This window comes from Podarcis raffonei, chromosome 2 (genome assembly GCF_027172205.1).
Source record: "Podarcis raffonei isolate rPodRaf1 chromosome 2, rPodRaf1.pri, whole genome shotgun sequence".
Classification (NCBI taxonomy): domain Eukaryota; kingdom Metazoa; phylum Chordata; class Lepidosauria; order Squamata; family Lacertidae; genus Podarcis; species Podarcis raffonei.
In genome coordinates this window covers 58,772,302-58,796,230 of record NC_070603.1, presented here as the reverse complement: position 1 = coordinate 58,796,230, position 23,929 = coordinate 58,772,302, and the positions used below count along the sequence as shown (strand labels likewise).

General features: G+C 42.8%; 1 protein-coding gene and 1 long non-coding RNA gene across 4 annotated transcripts in view; one reads left to right on the top strand and one right to left on the bottom strand.

The window, feature by feature from the left end:
• Nucleotides 1-6,385, bottom strand: part of LOC128407877 (uncharacterized) — a 50,219-nt gene extending 43,834 nt beyond the window's left edge. For both annotated transcript variants that reach the window (XR_008328925.1, XR_008328924.1), the window contains exon 1: nucleotides 5,644-6,385. This is a non-coding gene — a long non-coding RNA (uncharacterized LOC128407877). The remainder of the gene's footprint in view (nucleotides 1-5,643) is intronic.
• Nucleotides 6,386-6,530: 145 nt separating this feature from the next.
• On the top strand, nucleotides 6,531-9,933 carry CDKN2AIPNL (CDKN2A interacting protein N-terminal like). Of its 2 annotated transcripts, XM_053376821.1 has the most exons (4): nucleotides 6,531-6,796; nucleotides 8,241-8,340; nucleotides 8,702-8,755; nucleotides 9,728-9,933. In XM_053376821.1, exons 1-3 carry the CDS (start codon nucleotides 6,597-6,599, stop codon nucleotides 8,711-8,713), a joined length of 312 nt encoding a protein of 103 aa, XP_053232796.1. In that variant the 5' UTR covers nucleotides 6,531-6,596; the 3' UTR covers nucleotides 8,714-8,755; nucleotides 9,728-9,933. The 2 variants fall into 2 exon arrangements, with proteins under 2 accessions (XP_053232796.1, XP_053232797.1); XM_053376822.1 differs by lacking the exon at nucleotides 8,702-8,755.
• The last annotated feature ends 13,996 nt before the right edge of the window (nucleotides 9,934-23,929 follow it).

Sequence of the window (23,929 nt, the reverse complement as noted above, 5' to 3'; positions counted from 1 at the left end):
ACCATGGGTGTTTCCCTTTAGCCGTATCTTTGTCTAATATACCACTTAATCATCAAAAACCTCTAAGCGGTTTATGTAGTACAAGATTAGAGTGTTGGACAAGGAGCATGTCTCATGTCTCCGCTGAGTCCCGAAGCTCAGGATGTGACCATTGGCTAGCTACAATCTCTCAGCCTACAATGTTGTTGTGAGGATACAATGTGGGCAGAGAGAACAACCTATGCTGCCCTGAGCTCCTTGGAGTAAAAGGTGTGATATAAATGCAATTAAATAAATATCACCAGTAGCTGGAATGGGTCACCCATGCAACTTGCTCATACCCAGTCCTGGAAACTTGAAAAGATCCAGGAACCCAAGCTCAGCTCACACAGTTGTCCAGCCAGGCTAAGATGCAATACTTCAGGAAGGTGTTATTTGTAGCAGGGGAGAAGACAAAGAGCTGTATCTGCGCACCTCACCCTGGTCTCTTGCACCCCTGGCAAGGAGATGTATCGACACACACACACCCATCACCAGGAGGAGAAATGATGTAATTCAATAATCACAAATGACTCTTAAACTGGGCGTTTAACAGCATGATCCTATAAATGTCTAGTCAAAAGTAAATCCCACTGAGTTCAATGGGGCTTACTCCCCAAAAACCCAGTACACAGGACTGCAACTTAAATCTGGTAAGCCAGAGGCAGAAACCTCTGACAATACCTTGCTTGCCTTTTCGTTACTTCTGACAATGCGCCAACTTGGAGGTTGTGCTCCAGTGCACACTTTTCTCAGACGTAAACCCCACTTAAGTCAATGGCTGTTGCTCTCTGGCGTAAACATGCAGCAGTGTGCATGTTGGAAATTGATCAAGGCGGCAAAGAAACCAAGGAAAAGTGACTTGGCTGTGGTAAAATAAGAGCCTCACCTAACGTTTCTCAGTCACCATATCAGCTGAAAGGCCATTCTTGGGGCAAGCAGGAGGAGCGGAGGGTGGGGAGCAGCACCACATGAGAATGGAGTGCCAAGCAGTGGTGTCCTCACTGGGAGCCCCATTGTGCAAACTAACCACCAGTGCTGCTGGTGGACTGGGGAGGGGACTCTGCAGGGTTGCTGCGACAGCCCATATCAGCACCCAGATTCCCCAGTCAAAGCAAAAAGAGAGGCACAATTTTTGCACTTTCTCCCCTGACCTGCCCCCTTGGTGGGTGCCAACCTAACCAACCACTAGGTACGTCCCTGACTAGAAAAGCCAGAGAACTAGACCAAGAATTGCTCCACCTCCATTTAAGAGCCTTTTGTGCAGCATAACCCTAAGCATATTCACTCATAAATTCACCATGTTGCTCTTAATCCCAGCTGAATGTGCAGGATTGCAGCCCAACACCACAAGCCTATGCACGTTTGCTTAGTTCTAAATTCTGCTGTTTTCAAAAGGATTTACCCCCCCCCTTTATGTGTGCATTAGGATTCCATCCTTTAATATCGCTTGCCTTCAGTAAAATTCATTTCCCAGTTTCAAATGTTTAAACTACATGAAAAAGCCATCCCATTTTTTTAAAGAATGATTTCTCTGGCCTACAAAAAGTATTAATCAGCTAGCAGTTTGGTTAAACTACTAGAAACCCCTGAGAGAAATATATGAAGACACATAGATAATCATCACTTTTGTCAGTCTTCTGCTGCTTATGTTACAAGTGCTTTGTATCAACCCAGAGATGCCATTTTAACAGACATATAGATAACGAGATGAAGGACCAGAATATTAATTTTCATTCAACAGCCAACAAAATATACTGCTTTAAAAATGCAATGGGGGTGGGTGAGAGACAGGAATGACAGGAAATCTCTGGGGCATATGATTGTTTCTACAGTCTTATGATGTTAATTACAGCTCTTATCTTTAAAAGTTTTTTCCTTGTGTATGTTCTTTGCTCATGGTTAAGTGTGATACGAAAGACGCAATACAGCAAAAGAAACTGCTGGCAAACTAACAGCCCTGAACATACATATTATCTTGAATACATGTCAAAACTGACAGTGGTTTCCAGGACTAGACAACATCCAGTTTGACGAGGCCAAGGTGCACCCTCTAGAAGAAGAAGAAGAGGAAGAAAGAACTGGAGGGATAATACAGTGCTGTGCCAGACAGCCACAGTAGAGAGAGTGTTGCAGATTGGCTGTATAGTGTTGCAAACACACTCTTCCTTGTTTTATACTACAGTTATAGGTTCAGCAGACATGAATTTAAGAATAAAGTCTTCTCCAATTTCTCAGATTGCTCAATACAACTGATCTCTTGGCTGTAAAGCTGTGGAATGCTACCTACACAAATCATTTAGAACATATTTTTTACCCCAACACATGCTTTGTCTCTCCCCATTATCCCTAATAAAGCTATTTAATGTAGTAGTTTGTGCTACAAAAAAATTACAAGCAATGTCACCCGACTTTCTTGATGTTTATGGGGTTGTCACCTTTTCACCTTACAGTGCTTCTTCTTTGTATAACAAACTGCAATCCTATTCCTACTTAATTGGGGTCATGTCCAATGAACTCAATGCCCAATGAACTCAATGGGGCTTCCTTCCGAGCAGACATCATAGGACTGTGTTGTACAAGGATTAAGATTTTTACCTTTTCGTTTCACCAATAGTTCGTTTTCATTTTTTCAGGGGAAACCACCTGCTACATTTCCGTGGGTCAGGCAGAAAAGAAACCCTAAGAAATGGCATTCACAGCTAATCCAACATTTCTTCCCCCTCCCCATTCCTCTACAGTCCCAAGTATGCCCCACCAAGTGTATTTTGCCACTTCCTTTTCTCCTCCTAGGTATCATCCCATCCCTAGTACTGTCCAGCTAATGCAATTGGCACTCAATGAAAGCAAGAGCATGGAAACTGCATCATAGGCTTCCACATCAATATAGGTCATTCTGCTGGTTATTTGCCCTGAAACAGGAAGTTCCTGTACACTTAGGCACTATCCCAAGTATGCTAGAGGGAATGGGAATATTCCTAGCACACATATTCTTATTGGCCAAGATTGGGCCACATAAGCAAACAAGTAGAGAAAACCGGGAGCTGAGCTGGATAGTGTTTGGAAGTGAACTGCTGCAATGTAGGCTGAGGGCTTAGCCACACTTCCTCTTATCTTGCAGCTTTCCCCTGGGGAAAACTGCTCTTTACCTCTCATTCGGAGCAAACAGCATTTTGGGGTTTCTCCGGATTGACATTTTGCTCTGATTTAGAATTAAAGAGCGGATTTTCCCTGGGAAAGGAGTGGGACCAATGGAAAGCCTCTCGGACCAATGCTTTCTAGGCATGGGACAAGTGCAAGTATGGACTAGCCCATAATGTACTAAGGCTAGGCAGATGACTATGGATAAGGTTAAAAATGGGAGCAGGTAGGTAGAAGGCTGTCCTAGCAGAATACAATGTCTGCATGTGTGTGTTTTTGTATTTTGGGAGAAACAGAACTTGGAAACAGGCAGGCTTAACAATAGGAATGGCAAGGTATGCACATAGGCAACCAAAATGGCAGTATCTGCAACCAAACACCATCTATTGTTAGGATGCTGTCAGCTGGTCCTGAGAAAGGTTCCAACATTTATTTATTTTTGTAAATGTACCCCTCATTCCTATATATGTCTACTTGGAAGTGAGTTCCAGGTGAGAGCATGAATACAATTTCAGCCTATAGTAAATAAAGATGCATGCAAGCCTGAGAATCTGCTTTTCTGAAGACCAGTTTTTTCATAGATAGGCTTAAAATGCAGGCTGGCTTAAATCACATTTTGAAAAATATGGCACCCTCGCTTATGTACTGCATCTCTGACAGACAGCACAGGAATCAAAGTGCCCCACATGGAAGACAGTGGTAAAGAATTGAAACCAAAAAGGCAAAGCAGCAAGGGAATGCTGTATGAAGCCACTCTTTTTAAACTGAAGCAGATTCTAGAAATTCACCCCCTCACCCTGACTGCTTAGAATACGATGAGAATGGAAAATGAAACCCACATCAATTTCACTGTTGTTGTTTTCTAAAGACATCTGGAAGATGCCTGTGATTATTGTGCCTGGGTTGCTCCAGTAGCAAGGGAAGCCTGCTGAACATTCTGCAACCGTCAAATACTATAAATATTCAACTCCAGACATTGCTAACTTGTATCTACATGCTGTGTGAGGGTTTATTTTTATTGAGCACAGGCAACAGGAAAGTAATAATTTGGACCAACTCATATGATACAGTAGCTCAACCTCAGCTCATCTGAAGAATGGCATTCCTTGCAAGCTGCTGAAGTTTGTTCAGCCCACTTCCAAGCATTGTTATTCAGAAAGAAATCCCACTGAATTCAATAGGACTTATGCCCTAGTGTTTAGGATTGCTGTTTTATAGCACAATCCCAAACATGTCTACTCAGAATTAAGCCCCACTGAGCTGGATGGGACATACTTTCATGTAAGTGTGTATTGGATTGCAGTCTTAATTAGCTAAAGGGTGGGAGATGGGACTTTTATAGGAAATGAGAGGAAGTGGGAAGCCCATCAGCATAATACAAGGCTATGGAGAGAAGGACTACACAGCTTAAATAGGAAAAAAGTCATCATAATAAATGGGGAAGGGGGGGTGGCATCATGTTGATAGAGATTGGTGCAAAGTAGCATGTTTTCAATATAAAAGGACTAGTAAATGGGTTAGCCAGTCTAAACTGAAGCTCCTGCTGTACATTAGGGGGGCTCAACAGAGAACCAGAAAGTGCTCATACTCCCCCTTGATTTGTCCCTTGATGTATTAGCTGGAATGTGCTATAAGGAAATCTATTGGCTTTGCAGAGCTAATTACACTATAGAACATGGCACAGCCTTGTAGTGGCCCCAAGTGTCTTCTTCTCTTCTCAGATATTTCTGTTAAATTAGACCTTGGGGATTTAGGGGACAGTGGAATGATAGTGGAAATCAACGAGGAGTTATTTTTACCTGAACAAACAGGGTTTCAGCAATAGGAGATCTGGTGAGGCTCTGGAATTAGTTTAGTTTCAGGGATTTAGGATACACTTTGCAATAATGGGCTTTGTGTGCACATTAGCCTCTGTAATGTGTGTGCACTAGCCTCTCTAAGTACAGTTAAGAGGAAGGGAAAATAATTAAAGGCCATTTTTTGACTATGCCGTTTTAGATTATTAAGGATAGGGAACCTGTGTCATTCCAGATGTTGTTGAACTCTTAACTTCAATCAGCCTCAGCCAGCATGGCTATTGGTCAAGGATGATGGGAGCTGCAAACCAACATCTGGAGGGCCAGAGGTTCCCCATCCTTGCCTTAAAAATTAAAGATGTGGGCAGGAAGATAAATGGCTGCCATCCAATGCACACGTACACCTGAGTAAACATGCATAACCGTGTGCTATGAAATAAGGCTTGTTCATGCATAATCTAATCCCCAAACCACATCATATGGTTTAATTCCCTTTCAGGGATGATCATCTAATGCTGTATGAAGTACACTGGAGTAAACTGTCACTCTTGAACCTTGTGGGGCATTTTGTCTTTGCCTGCCTAGCTAGGCTTCCATAGGATGGCCTGACTACTCTGTAGGAACAGTGGTTTTAATTAACATAATAATTTCCAGTGCTTTTTTAATGAAAAAAGCTGCCAATACTCACCATGAAGTTGTTACAGTTAAATGCCACACTTTTAACATTTTGGAAAGAAAGGTGCCGGTACTGTGTATCCTTGAGTACCCCCGGGGGGGGGGAGTACTGGTCAGTTGACATTTAGAGGGTAGACTGTCTGTCTGAAGCAAAGATCCAACTCGGGATACTGGGTTCAGGGGATTATAATCCCTGTGGGGGCAGATTCAGGAGTGTGAGCACAAGCGCGGGCATCTCCTTTCTGTTTTGTAGTTAGAATTTGCATCAAGGTTGACGCATAACGTGTGCAGGCACATCATGGGCTCACGTTTCCCCAGAAGCTAAGCCCCTTCAGAGATCAGTGAATGAAGTGGTTTGGAAAAATCTGAGGCTTTAGGGCCGGGGGTGTTAAAACACGTAATCTGCACATTCCTTTGCGTGGATCTGGCGCAGTCAAACGCAGCCCCTCTCGTCGTCCTGTGAGGCGACGCAGAGAGGGCGGGAAAGGGACGCAGCGCAGTTGGCATCCCGATGACGTCAGGCGGGGCTATGGAATCGCCAGGGTAGGAAAAGGAAGCCGGGGACGTAGGAAACACATGAAAACACAGGATGGGTGGGGGCAGTTTCATGCTGACAGCAGTGGGCGTGGCGGGGGGGCCGAAGAGATGTAAACGACGTCCATTTGAGACGCCTCAACTGAACTCGCGATCCCACAGCCCCAAGCGAGCTGGGGAACGGAAGATGATCCCATACGGCCCCACAGCGCATGCGCGACCTGACCTGAGCGCGGGCGTGGAGGGTGCGGGGCGCATTTAGCAGCCGGAGGTGCACCGGAGGAGTAGAGAGGGCAAGGCCAGAGCGGCAATGTTATTCTTCCTGCTTTCTTCCCCTCCGTCGCTTTCGAACGGGTGCGTCATATCCGTTTCCCCGCAGTCCCCCCCCCTTTTATTTTCTGGCGGGCTGTAGAGGACGGAAGAGGGAGAGGGATGGTGAGCGACGACTGCGAGGCCGAGTTCCCCGAGCAGTTCCGCTCCTACTCGGAAAACGACAAGCACTGGCAGGCGCGGCGTGCCTTCATCGTGCGCAATTATCCGCCGGGAGATGGGGAGGCGCTCTCTCCGCTCCGTGTGGACCAGCTGCTCTCGCTCTCTATGGTTTGGGCCAATCACATCTTCATGGGATGCAGGTACCGCCCCCTCTCCCTCCCGCCTTCCAGAGGACTAGCGGCATGTGGCGGCAGAGTCTAACTTCCGCTCCCTTGTTTCTTTTACTTATTAAATTTATATACCCCCTTTAATCCAAAGACCGCAGGGCGGTTTACAACATAAATCACAAAACACATTATATAATAATAGTAAAAAAGGGGGACAATACGCACCCCACGTGCTTTTACAGGCACGCACACATGGTTCCCTTCCATATTTGCCCACCTGCGAGTTTTTTAACAGTTGCTGATGCTGAGAGTTGCAGCTAACGTTTCTGTTTCTGTCCGTGGAAATCCCCTTGCTTCTGTAGCCATATTGTAGGTTTTCAGTATAAAAATATTATGTGACTCAGGTTTTGAAAGGCTCCGATGCAGCAGCAGCAGCATCCTATACTTGTTTACAGTACTTAGAAGTTACAGCAAGCCTCGATCTTGCTGCGTTTAAAGGAGAGGGTAAAAATTGCAGCCGCAGTGGCAACAATATTTCCCCTTTTAAGACTGAGCAGATACTTTTCACACTTCAGTAATCTGTTCCAGGCATTGTTAGGAGAAATTTAATAAAATTTACTTCCTAACTGCTTGGCTTGGTGGGGGAATAATGGGAGGAATTCAGTGCAGTGCTAAACAGGTTGCTCAGACCAGCGCAAGCATTTCTGCTTACCTGGTGAAGCAGTGTGCCCTCTCCTGGTGGTTTTCCTGACACCCCCACCACCAGCAGCCAATTGTGGGTTGGGGTTGGAGGGAGGAAACTCAGTTGTGCTAGTGAAGGTCCCTTGCACACAGGTTTCCACTGGCAGGACTTTGTTGAATCCGTTCCTACATATATAAGTGAAGCACACAAGGGAGGTTGGTCTTGCAATGCAATTAAAATCCAAGAAGACTGAGTTGGTCTAGATAGAAGAACCCAGTTTTCCTCACTCACCCTTTCAGCCTTTTCTACCTTTAACGTATGCTGCAGTTTCAGCCGCTAAAATTACAGTGGTGCCTCGCAAGACGAAAAGAATCCGTTCCGCGATTCTTTTCTTCTAGCGGTTTTTTCTTCTTGCGAAGCAACCCCATTGGCGGCTAAGCGGATTAGCGCTCTTAGCGATTTAGCGCTATTAGCGGCTTAGCGGGCTTAGCGGCTAAGCTGTTAAAAGGCTATTAACAGCTTAGCCGCTTTGAAAAAGGGGGGAAAAAGCGGGGGGGGAATGGCGAAAACGTCTTGCGAAGCAAGCCCATAGGGAACTTCGTCTTGCGAAGCGCCTCCGCGACGGAAAACCCTTTCGTCTTGCGGGTTTTTCGTCTTGCGAGGCATTCGTCTTGCGGGGCACCACTGTACAAGGGTTAAACTTTTTAAGAATCATACACAGATTGTGAGTATTGAGAACCGAGAGGAACAGCAAAATATTGGACAAATATTCCATTTACTCTTCTTTTTATTCAGCTACAACAAAGATCTCTTGGAGAAAGTAACTGAAATGGCTGAGGGAATTGAAGTTGAAGATGCACCACATTTCACAACCCGTGATGAGATAATGAAAAAGGTGAATATTCATGATTTGGGAACTTTTGGGGTGGGGAACCTGAAATGCTGAAGGGACCTACTTTTGAAAATACTGAAACTGTTTAGGATCAGAATAGGATATCTTAATACACATAATTAATTCAGTTGGAAAGAAAATGTTGTGATCCGTTTTTGAGTATTTTATTATAGCTCCCCAAAAGTAACCTAGTTCTCTCTTGATCTTAGTGTTCTAGTACTTTGGAAAAACTGCTTTCATGCAGCACATTACATTGCAAAGCCGCCATTGGATAGAACCCTTTGACTTTATTTCATTAAGAGCTATTAACTTATGTAACCTGGTGCCATTATAAATTAAACATTTTCTGTCTTTATGGTTGCAGGGAAAAGTGTGAATACATGCATGCAGCTTTAGGGAAAGCTGAAAAAAACTAGAGGTAGGTTAAAGACTACCAACATCCCTAGTTTCCCTTTGCCTAATAGTTCTTTGACTTCCTTTACCCAAATCCTAGTTGTCCTTATTTTCCAAAGCTCTATTCCACTAGATCAAATTTTAACTATTCACAAAATGTGCAAATTTGAGCAAATGTTGCACCTAATTGCATTTTGATAATTGCATGGCACTACTGCTTACTAAAATACTATGGAAAATTGTCCCTGTAGACAATACATAGTATTGTGCTAAGCATATGGTAGAGGAGGTGAAAGCCAGTTTGATCTGTTGTGACTTAAGTGTCAGGAAAAGAATCAAAACTATGTAATGTGACAGGTATGTGCTGATCAGACTGTCTGCTTGGTTGTATTAAAAAAGTCATTAAAATCTGTTTTAGTAACGCTAACATATGATAATGCAGTGTCCCAGGGCTCACTTACAATCATTTTAATATATAGTAGCCATAGGGGAAAGCCAGTGCTGACTTCAGCAACTCAGGTCATGGCAAGATTTATTATTTATACTATGCATAGGTGTGTGCACATGCCACTTAATACCCACAGCTGGCCTCACACAACTGTAATACAGTAGTAACTAGTGTTGATGTTGATGGCCTATGCAGGTTGGAGCTGATGTGTGTTGAAGTACCACAGCATCTGGTAGGTAGGCCAGCTGCCAAGGGCTGAAATGGTTGTATGAATTAGTCTGGACTTACTTACTTGTTAATGACTTATTTTAGAATCGCTTACAAGTCAGTAAACTGGGAGTACGGCTTTCGTTCATCCTGCAGGAGATACATAATAAATTACAAACTTTGAGGACGATCATGCCCTGCTGCAGGATTTCTTATTGCTGAGGTGCCTTATTTAATGCATGACTAAACTACACATTTTAAATAATAATTTCATTATTTCAGATAGATGCAATTGTGATTGGCTTAACTGCCCTCTACTGCACGCTTTTCTTTTTCTTTTAGAATCAACACTAGTGTCCAAGAGAAGAAATGTCAAGCTTTCATTATGCCACACCATCGGCTTAACATGGAAGACTGCAATCCTGACACTGCAAGAAGGATCACTTCCAAGATGCATTTTAAATAAGTCTATATTTACACTGGATACTGATTTTAATGGGGTGTTTTTTTTAATTAAAAAAATGTATATCTTGATTCAGATTTTAAAAGGTACTAAAGACTCTTATTCTTCCCCTTTTGATCACCTGGCACAGAAAAGCCCTTCCAGAAATTGGTATGGGGGCCTGGTTCAAAGGTCTTCCCCCAGGGTCAAGAGTCTTAACATGTAACATGTTTAGCAGATTGTCTTCTCTGTGTACTGGTTTGCTAAAGATGAGAAGGACCAGCTGCTCAGAGCAGAGAAGCAAATATTGTATCTAGAGCAGCCAAAGTGCAAATATGCCTGTCTGTCTCTGCTTTGTGGTGGCAGGGAGAGTAGGCACTAGGATACAAGTGGTGCCTGCTCCATGCCCAGGTTCTTGACAAGATCAATATGCCTGCTCACTTAGTGGAGACCCGCAGTTATGTGGTGGAGAGATGGCTAGATGGGGAAGTAGGTGTCACCAGAGGCTTAATTTGGCAGATGGCATCAGCAGTAGAAAGAAGGTGGTGAAGGATGGTGTCTTTTTGGTTATCTTGCCAAGGTGGCACAGGAGGATGGTCATAGGATCGTGAGAATACTGAGCACGAAACAGTGGCTTACTGTGTCCTAGGTGCTTTAGGCATTTTAAAGGATGTCATCAAGGGACTTGGCAATGTTTCTGTGACCCTTGGGGGGATAGAGCGTAGAGCAGAGCTTTCCATACTTTTCATGTTGGTACACACTTTTTAGACATGCATCATTTCGCGTCACAGCAATTCAGCTTTACTAGCAAACCAGAGGTCAAACTAACTCCTTTCCAGCCCTGCGAGGAATGTGGGGAGCATTCGTGTGACACACCTACACGCTGCAGCCAACACACAAATCTGTCGTGGCATACAGTTTGGAAAGCTCTGATGTAGAGCATTGTGAACTGCTTTCTGGCTTACCTCATTAAGCAGGGCCTTTGACTTGCTGGGTACACAAGGTGCATATCTGACTAGATGTAGCTATAATGCTTAAGGGTTCTGTGATCAGGATGAGAAGGAGCAGGCTGCAATCACTCTAAAATCAAGGAACTACTTACTTGTCATAAAAAAAATGCACACACAACCAGGAAACAAAAATTACAATAATTCATGAACAATTAAAACACCCAACAGCAAACACCTGCTGGTTATTTCGCGACAGTGAATCTCTTGAGTAAATGAATTGTATTGTCAGTTAACTGCCTTTATTTAAGTGACAGTTTCTGTCTTTGGCCTTTCAGAGTTCACTTTTCTGTGTGCTCCCTCTACTCTTCCTTCTTCTGTATCCTTCATTAGATCCCTTTTTCCATCTTCTTTATAACTTTGCTGCTTCCCCTTGTGTCTTCTCTCTGGCCTCTTACTTTGCCCTGCCCCAACTGTACTTCCTTCACTGAGACTCACTTCCACCACCACCATTCCATGCCCCTCCCAGACATATTGCTTGTGTTCTAAAGTCCTTAGGAGCTGGTCTTACATACTTTGCCCTGCTCTACTGATACCTGTCCTCATGTATCCTGCATGACAGTGTTTGTCCCTTTAAGCTAGTCATAGCCACACTTATCCCCTGTCATGAACAAGAGGTTCCACCACTCTCATGAACTCCGGAGCGAATGTCTCTTTGGGGCTTCTTGGAGTGCCTAAGACTCTTGTCTCAAAGTCAAAATCAGCGGAGCTAACCCCTTGTCCCCCATTTGTAGGCATCCCAAACCATTGCTTTATGGGAATTTCACTTAAGGTCACCTTGACAGCATTACGATTCTCATAATCCAGTGTGGTGTAGTGGTTAAGAGCAGTGGACTCGTAATCTGGTGAACCAGGTTCGCGTCCCCGCTCCTCCACATGCAGCTGCTGGGTGACCTTGGGCTAGTCACACTTTTCTGAAGTCTCTCAGCCTCACTCACCTCACAGAGTGTTTGTTGTGGGGGAGGAAGGGAAAGGAGAATGTTAGCCGCTTTGAGACTCCTTCGGGTAGTGATAAAGCGGGATATCAAATCCAAACTCTTCTTCTTCTTCATAAGAACATAATAATACCCCTGCTGAATCAGTGGCCCACCTAGGTCAGCATTCTGTTCTCACAGAGGCCACTCAGATGCCCATGGGAAGTCGGGAAGCAGGACCTGAGTGCAAGCACACTCTCCTGTGGCTTCCAGAACCTGGTATTCAGAAGCATACTGCCTCCAACTGGGGAGGTACAAGACAGCAATCGGGGTCAGTCGCCATTGATGAACTTTTCTTCCGTAAATTTCTGATCCTCTTTTTTAAAAGTCATAAAGCTGTTGGCCATCACTGCCACTCATGGGAGTGAATTCTTTAGTTCATGCGTTGTGTAAAGAAGTAGCTTTATTTGTCCTGAATCTTTTGATACTCAGCTTCATTGGATCTCCATGAGTTCTAGTTTTATGTGAGGGGGAAAAGCTTTTATCCTCAATTTTCTCCATGTTATGCAACTGTTATGTTGCCATTTACTTGCCTCATCTCTAAACTAAAAAGCCCCAAATGCTGTGATCCTTTACTCATATGGGAGTTTATCCATTCCCTCAGTCATTTTGGTTCCCGTTTTCTAAACCTTTGCCAATTCTATTATACCCTTTTTGAGGTGAAGCAACCCAAACTGAGGCAGCCACTTGCAGTACCACACCTTTTTGCTTCTTCTCAGTACATTGCACCTGCTTGCTGGGGACTTTATTTACCTTTGTTCTAGCATCCAGCTGTTCTTCCAGTTGTACTGTCCTTGCTTCCAGAACAGTGATGGAAGACTTGTTTTTAAACTTTGGCGTATTTTCCATTTCCTGCAGCTTGGCCTTAAACTCCTTGTTCTAATGCTGAAGCTGCCGGTGAGCATTTTCATTCTCCATGGGCTTTACTATCCTCTATGTCTAGGTCTGCTTTTATCTGGTCAATCTGAAGATCTGCTTCCTTTAGATACAGCTCAGTATTGAATTGTTCTTCCTCCGGTCCTTCTTCAAGCAGAGCTATCCAAGCCTTCAGGCACTGCAATCTCATCCCTCTCTTGCTGTGCCTGACATTTAGCATGTTCAACAGCTGCAAGTTCCTCCTTCAAACCGAATAATCTCTGCTTCCATGAAAAGGAGTGTGCCAAATGTCAGACGCAGCAAGAGAGGGATGTCTTCTCATCCTCAATGGCCTGTGTTAACATTTCATATAAGTATCATTCAGCTGTGCATTTAATCTTTCATTTGGGCCTGCAATTTGCAGTGTTGTTTGATGGCTGCCTTATGATTCTTGCTAGCAAAGTCCCTTTGGGCCTTCAGATCCATTATTACATCTGTTTCCAGCCTCCTGGCAGCCACAGCCATGGAGTGCTGCTCCCTTTCCTCTTCCCACTCCACTTCCATGTCTTGCACCTGTCTCATCAGCTGCTCCAGAGCTCTGTTCGACTTTTCCAACTAATGAACACTCTTGCCAGCATCATTTTTCTCCACTGGCAATGTGCCCTGCTTTACCACATCTTTGGCAGATAGGCCTGCCATCTTCATCAAGTTTATCCTGTAACCAACAGTCCCTTCTGCTGCGTCATGGCTCTGTTCTTCAGCCTTGTAAACGCTGTGCGTCAGACCCGCTTTCAACTTTTGCATCTCCTTCTGTATCTTTTCCAGCATCCTCTTCCTGCTTTCAGTTGCTTCAGCTCCTTCCATCTTGCCTCTTCCTCCTCTCCATCTGTGCACAATCAGCATTGCTGGACTTTTGCTGCAATGCACTGATACAGTCAAAAGCCCTGGCAAGATTCTCTACAAAAGCCTTGTTTTGTTTTCTGTAAAGCTGAGAAATCATTCTCCTAAAAATCCCAGAAGGATGTTTCCACATTTACCAAAAGAGCCATTTTAGTAATGCTATGCGGAACACAAACCCCTTCCAGAAATCTCTCGACCATTTGTTGTGCCTTGGGTCCTCACTTGCTTCCAGCTATTGAATTGCTCCTAAAGCCCCCAAAAGCCCTGGGGCCTATTCCCTCAAATGTTCAGTGGAACCCTGAATTGTTAAATAGAACCTTTCAAACACACACACCAGACACATAAAGATGCGTTCTGCCATCTCCTTTTGATTCGATGGCCAAACTAACACCACCCTGCTTCAGTTGGCAACTCATGAAACCAAAGCATGCATTGCAGAATAGCTTTAAATTCCCCAGACACTGTCTTGTTCCCTTGCATATTTTACCATTAAAAACCTAGGGTACCCTAAAGAAACAAAGGAAAGTTAATGGAGTTTGTTCCCTGTACCCTTTCTGCCTTGTCACCAGTGTTCTCACCAACAAGGCTCATGATGCCTCTGAGATGATTGTGCTCTTCTTCACCTTCAGTTTTCTCAAAAGGGAAAAAAAGAAGGAAGTTTTGGGACGAAAGAGTTCAAAGTAAAGCAAACTGATAACTGGAAGACCACAGACAAGAACTGTCACCTGAATAGCATTAGTTAAATAATATTATTGATTCATTTATTCAATAAATTTGCTGTTATCAAGTAAGTGGGACAATGGGGTGTTTTAAATTCCCGTTAATTGTAGGTTGTCTGTGTTGAGTTTTTATTTTATTTTGAGAGAAAGAAATGTGTGCATGTTCTGTAACTTCAGAGTGATTGCAGCCTGGTCCTGATCACAGAAATGCAAGGCATTAAATTTGGCGTCAAAAACAGGATTGAGGAGTCTAAAAAAAAAGAGCACAATCATCTCAGAGGCATCATGAGCCTTGCCTGGTGAGAACACTGGTGACAACAGCCCTGTGAGGAAGGATAGGCTGCGAGACTGTGACTGACCCAAGGTCGCTCAGTGAGCTTGATGGCTGAGTGAGGATTTGAACCCAGATTTCCCAGGTCCTAGTCCAGCACTAACCACTACACTGGCACCTGAGGAGTTAGTATCCTGTCCACCAACCAAGCAGGTCTTCTTCAGGACCAGGAGCAGTTTTCCACACGTCTTCAAAGTTGGCACTCTCTTTTATAGTATTTTGTGAGCAATGTTTGGCTATTTTGCATAACAGGAAATGGTCGATATGAGATGATATGAGGCCAGTGTTGTGTTTTAGGGTCAGATTCTCTCTTGCTAACCCTGTACATAATTCAGAGCTGCACATTTGGCTATCATTTTCCAGGAGCCAAATAAACAGACCATTTCCCACTAATGTTCTATACAAAGTAGTATAAAATATTTACTGAATACTTTTTCACAAAGCTAAAAGATGAAAGAAGAGAAATGCTAGTCAACTTTTTCATTAAAGCATTTTTCATGTCAAAATTTAACTCAAGAAAAAGAGAGGGGAATTTAATACCAGTGTCATGCCATCAGTTTTTAAAGTGTGTATCCAAAAATTTACAAAGCATCCCCATCTGTCTGTAAAAAGTTGCCATACATTTTCTTTACTTGCTTTCATCACTTTTGAGATGGAGACTCTATATTAGAGACAGTGAAGCATAGATCAAAAGAATCACACAAACATCCTAAGAATACACACATTGTAGTGGGGAATGGAGCCAGGTTCTTTTTGTAGTTTGTCCTCATGTAACAAAATTCTTTTTGCCAGCTGATCCCCACAAGAATACAGGTTCACAGGCCTTTAAGCTGTTGTGTAAAGTGTTCTTTTTAAAACAAGCTTGTAGAAATATTTTGTGAGCAGCTGTCTCTATACTGAACTGAATTTTGTGTGTGTTTTATAATAAAATTGTAGCATTTTTTAACTGTGGTGTTGGCAACTGTGTTTTAATATGATAGCTGTCTTCAAACCTAAAAGGTTTGTTCTTGTGTTGCTGCCCTCCAGACCTTTCATGGAGGGGGCACCCAAATAAGGACTCAGATGATGATCACAGAGTCTGGGGTGTAGAGGTGGTCCTGAACCATTTAAGGCTTTATAGCGCTTTGAAATGGCCCTGTAAACTACGTGGCAGCCAGTGCAGCTGATCCAAGATTGGCATTGTATGCTCAAACCATCTTCCCCTGGTCAGCAACCTGGCTGCTGAATTCTGCACCATTGCTTTTTATATCGGTCCTGGAGGTTCTGCTGAATATGATTAGAAGGGACCGGTTGGTTAAAGGTATACAGGTCGGAGCCAAACAGTACAAACTGAGAGCATTTGCAGATGACTTAGTATTGACGTTACAGGAGCCAGAATCTAGTACTAAAAGGGTTTTAGAACTAATTCAAGAATTTGGTCAAGTGGCAGGATTTAAACTGAACAAGTTAAAAACTAAGGTTTTAGAGAAAAATTTAACACCGATTGAAAGAGAGAGGTTTCAGAATGAGACAGGCTTGACTGTGGTTAAGAAAGTGAAATACCTGGGGATTAATATTACAGCCAAAAATGGGAACTTATTTAAAGATAATTATGAAAAATGTTGGACGGAAGTGAAAAAAGACTTAGAAATTTGGTCAAACTTGAAGCTTTCACTGTTGGGTCGTATTGCTGTGATAAAAATGAATGTATTGCCTAGAATGCTGTTTTTGTTTCAAACATTGCAAATTGTGGACAAGATGGACTGTTTCAAGAAGCGGCAGAGAGATATTTCTAGATTTGTCTGGCAGGGCAAGAAGCCCAGAATAAAATTTAAGATATTAACTGATGCAAAGGAAAGGGGTGGATTTGCCCTGCCAGACTTTAAACTTTACTATGAGTCAGCAGCCTTTTGCTGGTTGAAAGAATGGCTGCTTCTGGAAAACACAGACATTTTGGACTTAGAAGGTTTTAACAATGTATTTGGATGGCATGCATATCTGTGGTATGACAAGGTCAAAGCGCATAAAGTATTTAAAAACCATATTGTCAGGAAAGCATTGTTTAACGTTTGGATAAGATATAAGGACTTATTGGAAAACAAAACGCCAAGGTGGCTGTCACCAATGGAAGCAAAAGCCCAGAAAAAGCTCAATATGGAGGCCAAATGGCCGAAATATTGGGAAATTTTGGAACAAGAGGGAGATAGACTGAAACTGCAGAGCTTTGAGAAACTAAAAAACAAAGTGCGAGATTGGCTTCATTATTATCAGATAATGGAGGCATATAATTTGGACAAGAAAATTGGCTTCCAGGTGGAAAAATCAAAATTAGAAACAGAACTGTTAGAACCCAAAACTAAGATTTTGTCAAAGATGTATAACTTGCTGTTGAAATGGAATACTCAGGATGAAACGGTGAAATCTGCTATGATTAAATGGGCACAAGATGTTGGACATAACATTATGTTTGCTGACTGGGAACAGTTATGGACCACAGGTATGAAGTTTACGGCATGCAATGCCTTAAGAGAGAATATTATGAAAATGATATACAGGTGGTACATGACCCCAGTCAAGCTTGCAAAAATCTATCATTTGCCCGATAATAAATGTTGGAAATGTAAAGAAACTGAAGGTACATTCTTTCACCTTTGGTGGATGTGCCCAAGGATTAAGGCTTTCTGGGAAATGATCTATAATGAAATGAAAAAGGTATTTAAATATACCTTCCTGAAGAAACCAGAGGCCTTTCTTCTGGGCATTGTCGGCCAATTGGTGCCAAAGAAGGACAGAACTTTTTTTATGTATGCTACAATAGCAGCAAGAATACTCATTGCAAAGTATTGGAAGACACAAGATCTACCCACTTTGGAAGAATGGCAGACGAAGGTGATGGACTATATGGAATTGGCAGAAATGACTGGCAGAATCCGAGACCAGGGAGAAGAGTCGGTGGAAGAAGATTGGAAAAAATTCAAAGACTATCTACAGAAATATTGTAAAATTAATTAATGTTAGAATGATGTTGGATAGAAATTAAGTGGTTTCCAGCTGTAATGCTTTAAGAGAATATGAAAAAAGGGTTATAAATAGGTAAAAATCTAATGGTAAGGATTTGCTGAACCAACAATTTGAAGTGGAATACAAAAAAGGGAGGTATGAGGAGGTCCGGGAAACAAGCTAAAGGAAAATAAGCAATGGAAAATCTGTGTTTTTAACTATTTTTATTTTGTATTTTTGTTATTTTTTTCATTTTTATTGTAATACTTTAAAAAATCTTAATAAATATAAAAAAAATGAATTCTGCACCAGCTGAAGTTTCGGAACCGTCTTCAGATGCAGCCCCACGTATAACGCATTGTAGTAATCTAACCTAGAGGTTACCAGAGCATAGAGGATAGAAATTAAGCTATCCCTGTCCAGACAGGGATGGAACGTACTCCCCGCCACTGAGGCCACCTGAGCCTCAAGTGACAGTAATGGACCCAGAAGTACCCTCAAGCTGTGTACCTGCTTCTTCAGAGGGAGTGTAACCCCATCAAGAGCAGGCAACCTCCGATCCATCTGGTCTAGGAAACCACCCACTAGCAGTGCCTTAGTCTTATCTGGATTGAGCTTCTGTTTATTGGCTCTTATCCAGTCCATTACCAAGGCAAGACAACAGTCCAATACATACACGGCCATACCTGCAAATGTAAAAGAAAAGTAGAGCTGTGTGTCATTAGCATATTGCTGACAACTTACTCCAAAACTCTGGATGAACCCAGTCAGCAGTTTCATGTAGATGTTAAACAGCATGGGGGATAAAATCAAACCCTGAAGAACCCCACATGGAAGGGTCCAGAGCATGGGTAGGCAAACTAAGGCCTGGGGGCCTGATCCGTCCCAATCGACTTCTAAATCCGGCCTGCGGACGGTCCGGGAATCAGCGTGTTTTTACATGAGTAGAATGTGTGCTTTTATTTAAAATGCATCTCTGGGTTATTTGTGGGGCACAGGAATTAGTTCATTACCCCCCAAAAAATATAGTCTGGCCCCCCACAAGGCCCGAGGGACAGTGGACTGGCCCTCTGGTGAAAAAGTTTGCTGACCCCTGGTCCAGACGGCCAAAAAGCACTCCCCAAGTATCACCCTTTGGAAATGACCATCCAAGTAGGACCAGAACCACCACAAAGCGGTGCAACCTACCCCAGCTTGGATAGCCACTCCGAAGGATACAATGGTTGATTGTATTGAAACTTGCTGAGAGGTTGAGGAGAATGAACACTTTCCCCATCTCTCTCCTGACAGGGTGACTAAAGCAGTTTCTGTGCCAAAACCAGGCCTAAACCTCGATTGAAATGGATCTAGAAAATCAGTTTCTTCCAAGAGCACCTGGATCTGGATTTAACCATTGTGACTAATGCCCATTGATAAATCTGTTTTTAATGAATTTGTCTTACAGCTACATCTTGTGGCAGTGAATTCAATGAATTATTTCTGCTTTGTGTCACAATGCAAGTTCTGCCCCTGCCCTTTTCTGGCCTATATCAATGGCCAACCCAGATAGTTTTGATCAGACTCCTACCTATAGTAGACCACAAGCTTAACACAAGTCAACAGTGTGGTGCAGCAGCAGAAAAAGCTAATGCTATTCTAGGCTCCATCAACAGAAGTATAGTGTCCAGGTCAAGGGAAGTAATAGTCCTGTTCTATTCTACCTTGGTCAGACCACACCTGGCATACTGTGGTGTAGAGTTCTGGGGGCTGTAATTTAAAAAGGATATTGACAAGTTGGAAAGTGTGCAGAGGAGGGCGACCGAGATGATCAACAGTCTGGAAACCAAGCCTTATGAGGAACAGTTGAGGGAGTTGGGGATGTTTAGCCTGGAAAAGAGGAGAGAGAGAGGAGATAGAATAGCCATCTTCAAATATCTAAAAGGCTGTTACATGGAAGATGGAGCCAACTTGTTTTCTCCAGCTCTGGAGGGTAGGGCCCAAACCAATGGCTTCAAGTTGCATGAAAGGAAATTTTTCCTAACACTGTGAGAACTTTCTGGTGGTAAGAGCTATTTGACCATGGAACGGACGTCCTTGGAAGGTGGTGGACTCTCCTTTGGACATTTTAAAGCTGAGTTTGGATAGCTATCTGTCATGGCTGCTTTAGCTGAAATTTCTACATTGCAGAGGGTTGGACTAGATTCCCCTCATAGTCTCTACCAACTCTACAATTCTATGATTCTGTGAAGCTCACTGCATTTTGTAGGAAATAAAATGGCAGCACTGGCAGGTCTAGCTGCTCAGGCTCAGTCAGCACTTCTATAACTGCTGCTGTCGGGGTATTTGTGGCTCACTGCCAGACAGCCTAGGCCCGCATGGCTGGTCTCTATACATACCACATTGCAGGAAAATAAAAATGTTAGTGCTACTGCCATACCAAAATAAAAGAAAGGTGGGAGCACAAGGCAGGTTCTGTGTCAGTGACTCACACCTATTTTACCATGGTAAATGATATGCTCACTGGAAGTACAGATTGTGAAGCTGGGGCTCCAATACTTTGGCCACCTCATGAGAAGAGAAGACTCCCTTGAAAAGATCCTGATGTTGGGAAAGATGGAGGGCACAAGGAGAAGGGGACGACAGAGGACGAGATGGTTGGATAGTGTTCTCAAAGCTACCAGCATGAGTTTGACTAAACTGCAGGAGGCAGTGGAAGACAGAAGTGCCTGGCGTGCTCTGGTCCATGGGGTCACGAAGAGTCGGACACGACTAAACAACTAAACAACAACAAAGCAATGAGCCTGCTATCTGGTTCCAGTTCTTAGGGTTCTTCATATATTACATCTCCGTTGTTGTTGTTGTTGTAGCAGCTTGTTAATGGTCAGGCAAAAACTCATATTTGTGTGACTTGGTCATTGAGAGGGAAGAGCACACTAACTGGCCACCGACTGTTTCTACATATTGGGACTGAGAAAGGAAAACATTTTTTTTATATAAAGAAGATTGGCTACATAAAAATGCAAAAGCTTAGTTTCTATGTTCCACACACACAAACCTCAGCTTGAGATGTGGACATTAACACTTGGACGGTCTGTAACAGTGCCATAACTGTTCTTTCGGTTTGAAGAACTTCCAAGAGGTTGATGATATGTGACAGTCAGGGGGCAGAGGGAAGGGGGACAGTGAGGAGCACTTCGCTTTCCTACCTCACCTCACCTTTCTCTGTTCTGAAAATGCCTTCCATGTGAGTGGCTTTCCCTCACAGCATTCCAAATGAAACCACATGTGATCATTTAGAGTGGATAAACAAAGCAGGGAAAGGGTTAATTGCCCTCTGCTCCCCATCACCTCATCTGAAGTGGCTATTCATGTGGGGGAAAGACTGTCAGGTCAGTTTGACATGCTTGCTGGCAAAGTGCTTCCAAATGTACCTATGTCACTACTACCAGAGGCCTGCTGTCATATTAGGCTAGGAGATTCCTTTCCCCTGCTGCTACCAGTAGCACAGCTCCCCTGTGTGGAGTTGTCACATGGAGAGTACACTCTGCCACATTTCAGAACATAGGAAACTGCTACCTGGGTCAGGTTTAAGGAGCCTTTGGCCCTCCTGGTGTTGCTATAACTCCCATGCTTGCTGGGATTCAGCAACACATGGAGAGGAACAAAGGTTCTCCACACCTGATCTATCAGGTATTGCCTGTCTTCCCTGGAAACAGACTCTATTACATGTTCTCACAGGTTTGATCCAGGGTTGGTGGGGGGAAATATTCTCTACCACCCCCACCTGACTCTGGAAAGATATTCTCAATTTTGTCTGCCCCACTTGCAGTTCATGCCAAGCACAATTCATCTCCTGTGCATATTCCCTTTGGTTGTACAGTTCTAACCTACCAATAACTTTTATGGGTAAAAGTTATGACAGGAATTTGAACTATGGAAAGAAGCAGCAGAAAATTACTGCTTTATTACTGTGAGTCTCCCTAGAAAGCGTATGACCTCTGACGTAGGGACATGGACTGTGGTTGGCAAGAAGAAAATTTCTGTGTTTATTTTCTTTAAAAAATATATTTAAAAAATCCCCAAACCCAAACCGATTCTCACATTTTATCATTTTCTTATCCCAGCAACCATTACTGATAGCCAAAAATACCCACCCTAATACCACTAGTTAATTGTGAAGCCCTTTTCCTACTGTTGGGTTGTAAACTTCCACTATCTTAATCTGCTTTTACACCTATTATTGTGAGAGAATATTAAAGTCCTTCTTTAATGTAATGCAAGTGATTGTTTGTATTACCGCCACATCTTTCCTGGCCTTCTATAAAAAGGTTAGCCACTGAGAATTTGATAACATTTCCCAATCCTTTTTAGAGTTTCCATTCCTACAATTCACCAAGCAAGCATATTCTTTAGCCAAGGTAGTGTTTATCTTTCATTTAGCAAAGGCAGGACTTAAATGACCTAGTATGCCTGTTAATGAGAAGGTTGTTATAGTAACATGTATTCTGATATCAGTACATGGGTACTATTTATATAGAAGTAACATAATCTTAACCAAAACAAAGATCACACATGCATAGCAGTTAAGGAAAACTGAATTAGATGCTTGTGAAATAGCTGCAATGATAGAGCACAAAAGAGAAGTCTTGTACTTTCTACTTTGGTTATTAAAGAATTGTACTTCTAGCCGGTGATTTTGTACAAATCGTTTCCCACCATGTTCAACAGAGTACATATGAAGGTAAATTCAGAACATTTCCTAGTATTTGATATTACTATTAATGTTGTGTCTTTCATAAATCTGAGTTTTCAAAGTCATAGTAGGAAATTTTTTTAACAACTTGTTTCAGAATTGTAACTATACAATTGAATTTTGCAACTGAAATGATCTAGGATTCCAGTTCCTTTCTACCATAAAGTACTAAATGCACCTGAACTCTCAGGATTCTTTAGAAGTATTAAATAAATAAAACCATATAATACTTTTCCTTAGTTTTGAATTTCTCACCATGTGACACTGGAAATATTAATTTATTTATTTTTATAAAAATACCTTAACTCAGCAAAATTTTGCTATCACCAGTATTCTGACAGTACCCAAAACTTGTCCCTTTTACGTTTAAATCCATGGAAACTGTTCAAGTTCTGAATTAAAGCCTGTTTCAGTAACAGACTTAATGAGGGCAAACTGAAGCTTAAACCACACAGGACAGAATGCTCCTGGCTGGTTGTAAGATAGCTGGGTTTTCAATCAGCCTTGGATAGGGCTGCACTCCCTCTGGACTTATAGTTCAGGTGTACCTTTGCATCAACCCCGAGCCTGGATGGGTTTTGACAGCATCCAGCAGCACTTTTGCACAGCTAAGGTTAGTGCAAAAACTGTGCCTGTTCCTTGCAGTATCAGGCCATCGTTAGCACGTAACTTACTTAAATCTCATTTGGACAACTGTGACACTCCACACGAGACGGTCTCTGAAGAGTATTCAGAAGCTCAAGTTGGTTTTGCGTGCTGCACCCAGTGAGGGGGGCCAGCTGTCAGGGGCATGCAGTTCCCATGCTTTCGCAACTTCATAGGCTAGCAAGTCTGTTTCTAGGTAAAACCCAAAGTGCGAGTTGTGTGGCCTGTGAAGTCCTAAACGACTTGGGACCGTGTCATCTGAAAGTCTGCATTTTCCACCATATGAAGCGCATTTGATGGGAACTAAAAAAAAGAGAGGACCTTTTCACCTGCTGCTTGCAGGCTCTTGAATGCCTTGCCAAGGAAAAGGAAGGGGCTAACCAGGCTTGACGACCTACCACCAGCCGGCAATACATTTTCATTTATACAGGCCTTAAACTCAACATCTGGCTTTTTAGTTATGTTGATATTCATTTTAACTGGTTTTCAAGAGGTTGGAAACTGTTTCTCCTGCCTTGATTTTATTTTGTTGCTGTTCTATTGTACTGATGCTATTGTTAGGCATCTTAAGACCGGTTTACTGGAAAGGTGGGATAATAATGTAATAAGCAAAGGGGAAGCATCTATGCAAAGGATTTCTTGTACTTGCTCATACCCATCATGCAGGAAGAAGTCCCATTGATAAAAAGTGACCTGGTCGTTAGAGCCATCCTGTTTTCCTTCATCTCCATTTGAAACAGGTTTAGATTCTGGTTTTGATTCTGTTAAACTGGAAACCTTGCTGTATTGATGTAGTTCCAGATTTTGCCTACAATAAGCAAGTTAACCAAAGGCTGCATCTCATTGTGTCCCTCTACTCACAGAAGGCAGGAAAGCCATTTTTACTGCTTCTCCTTTCTCTCCCCCTCCCAAATCTACTATGGAACTGCATGAAAGGTAACCTGGGAAGATTTGGCTTTC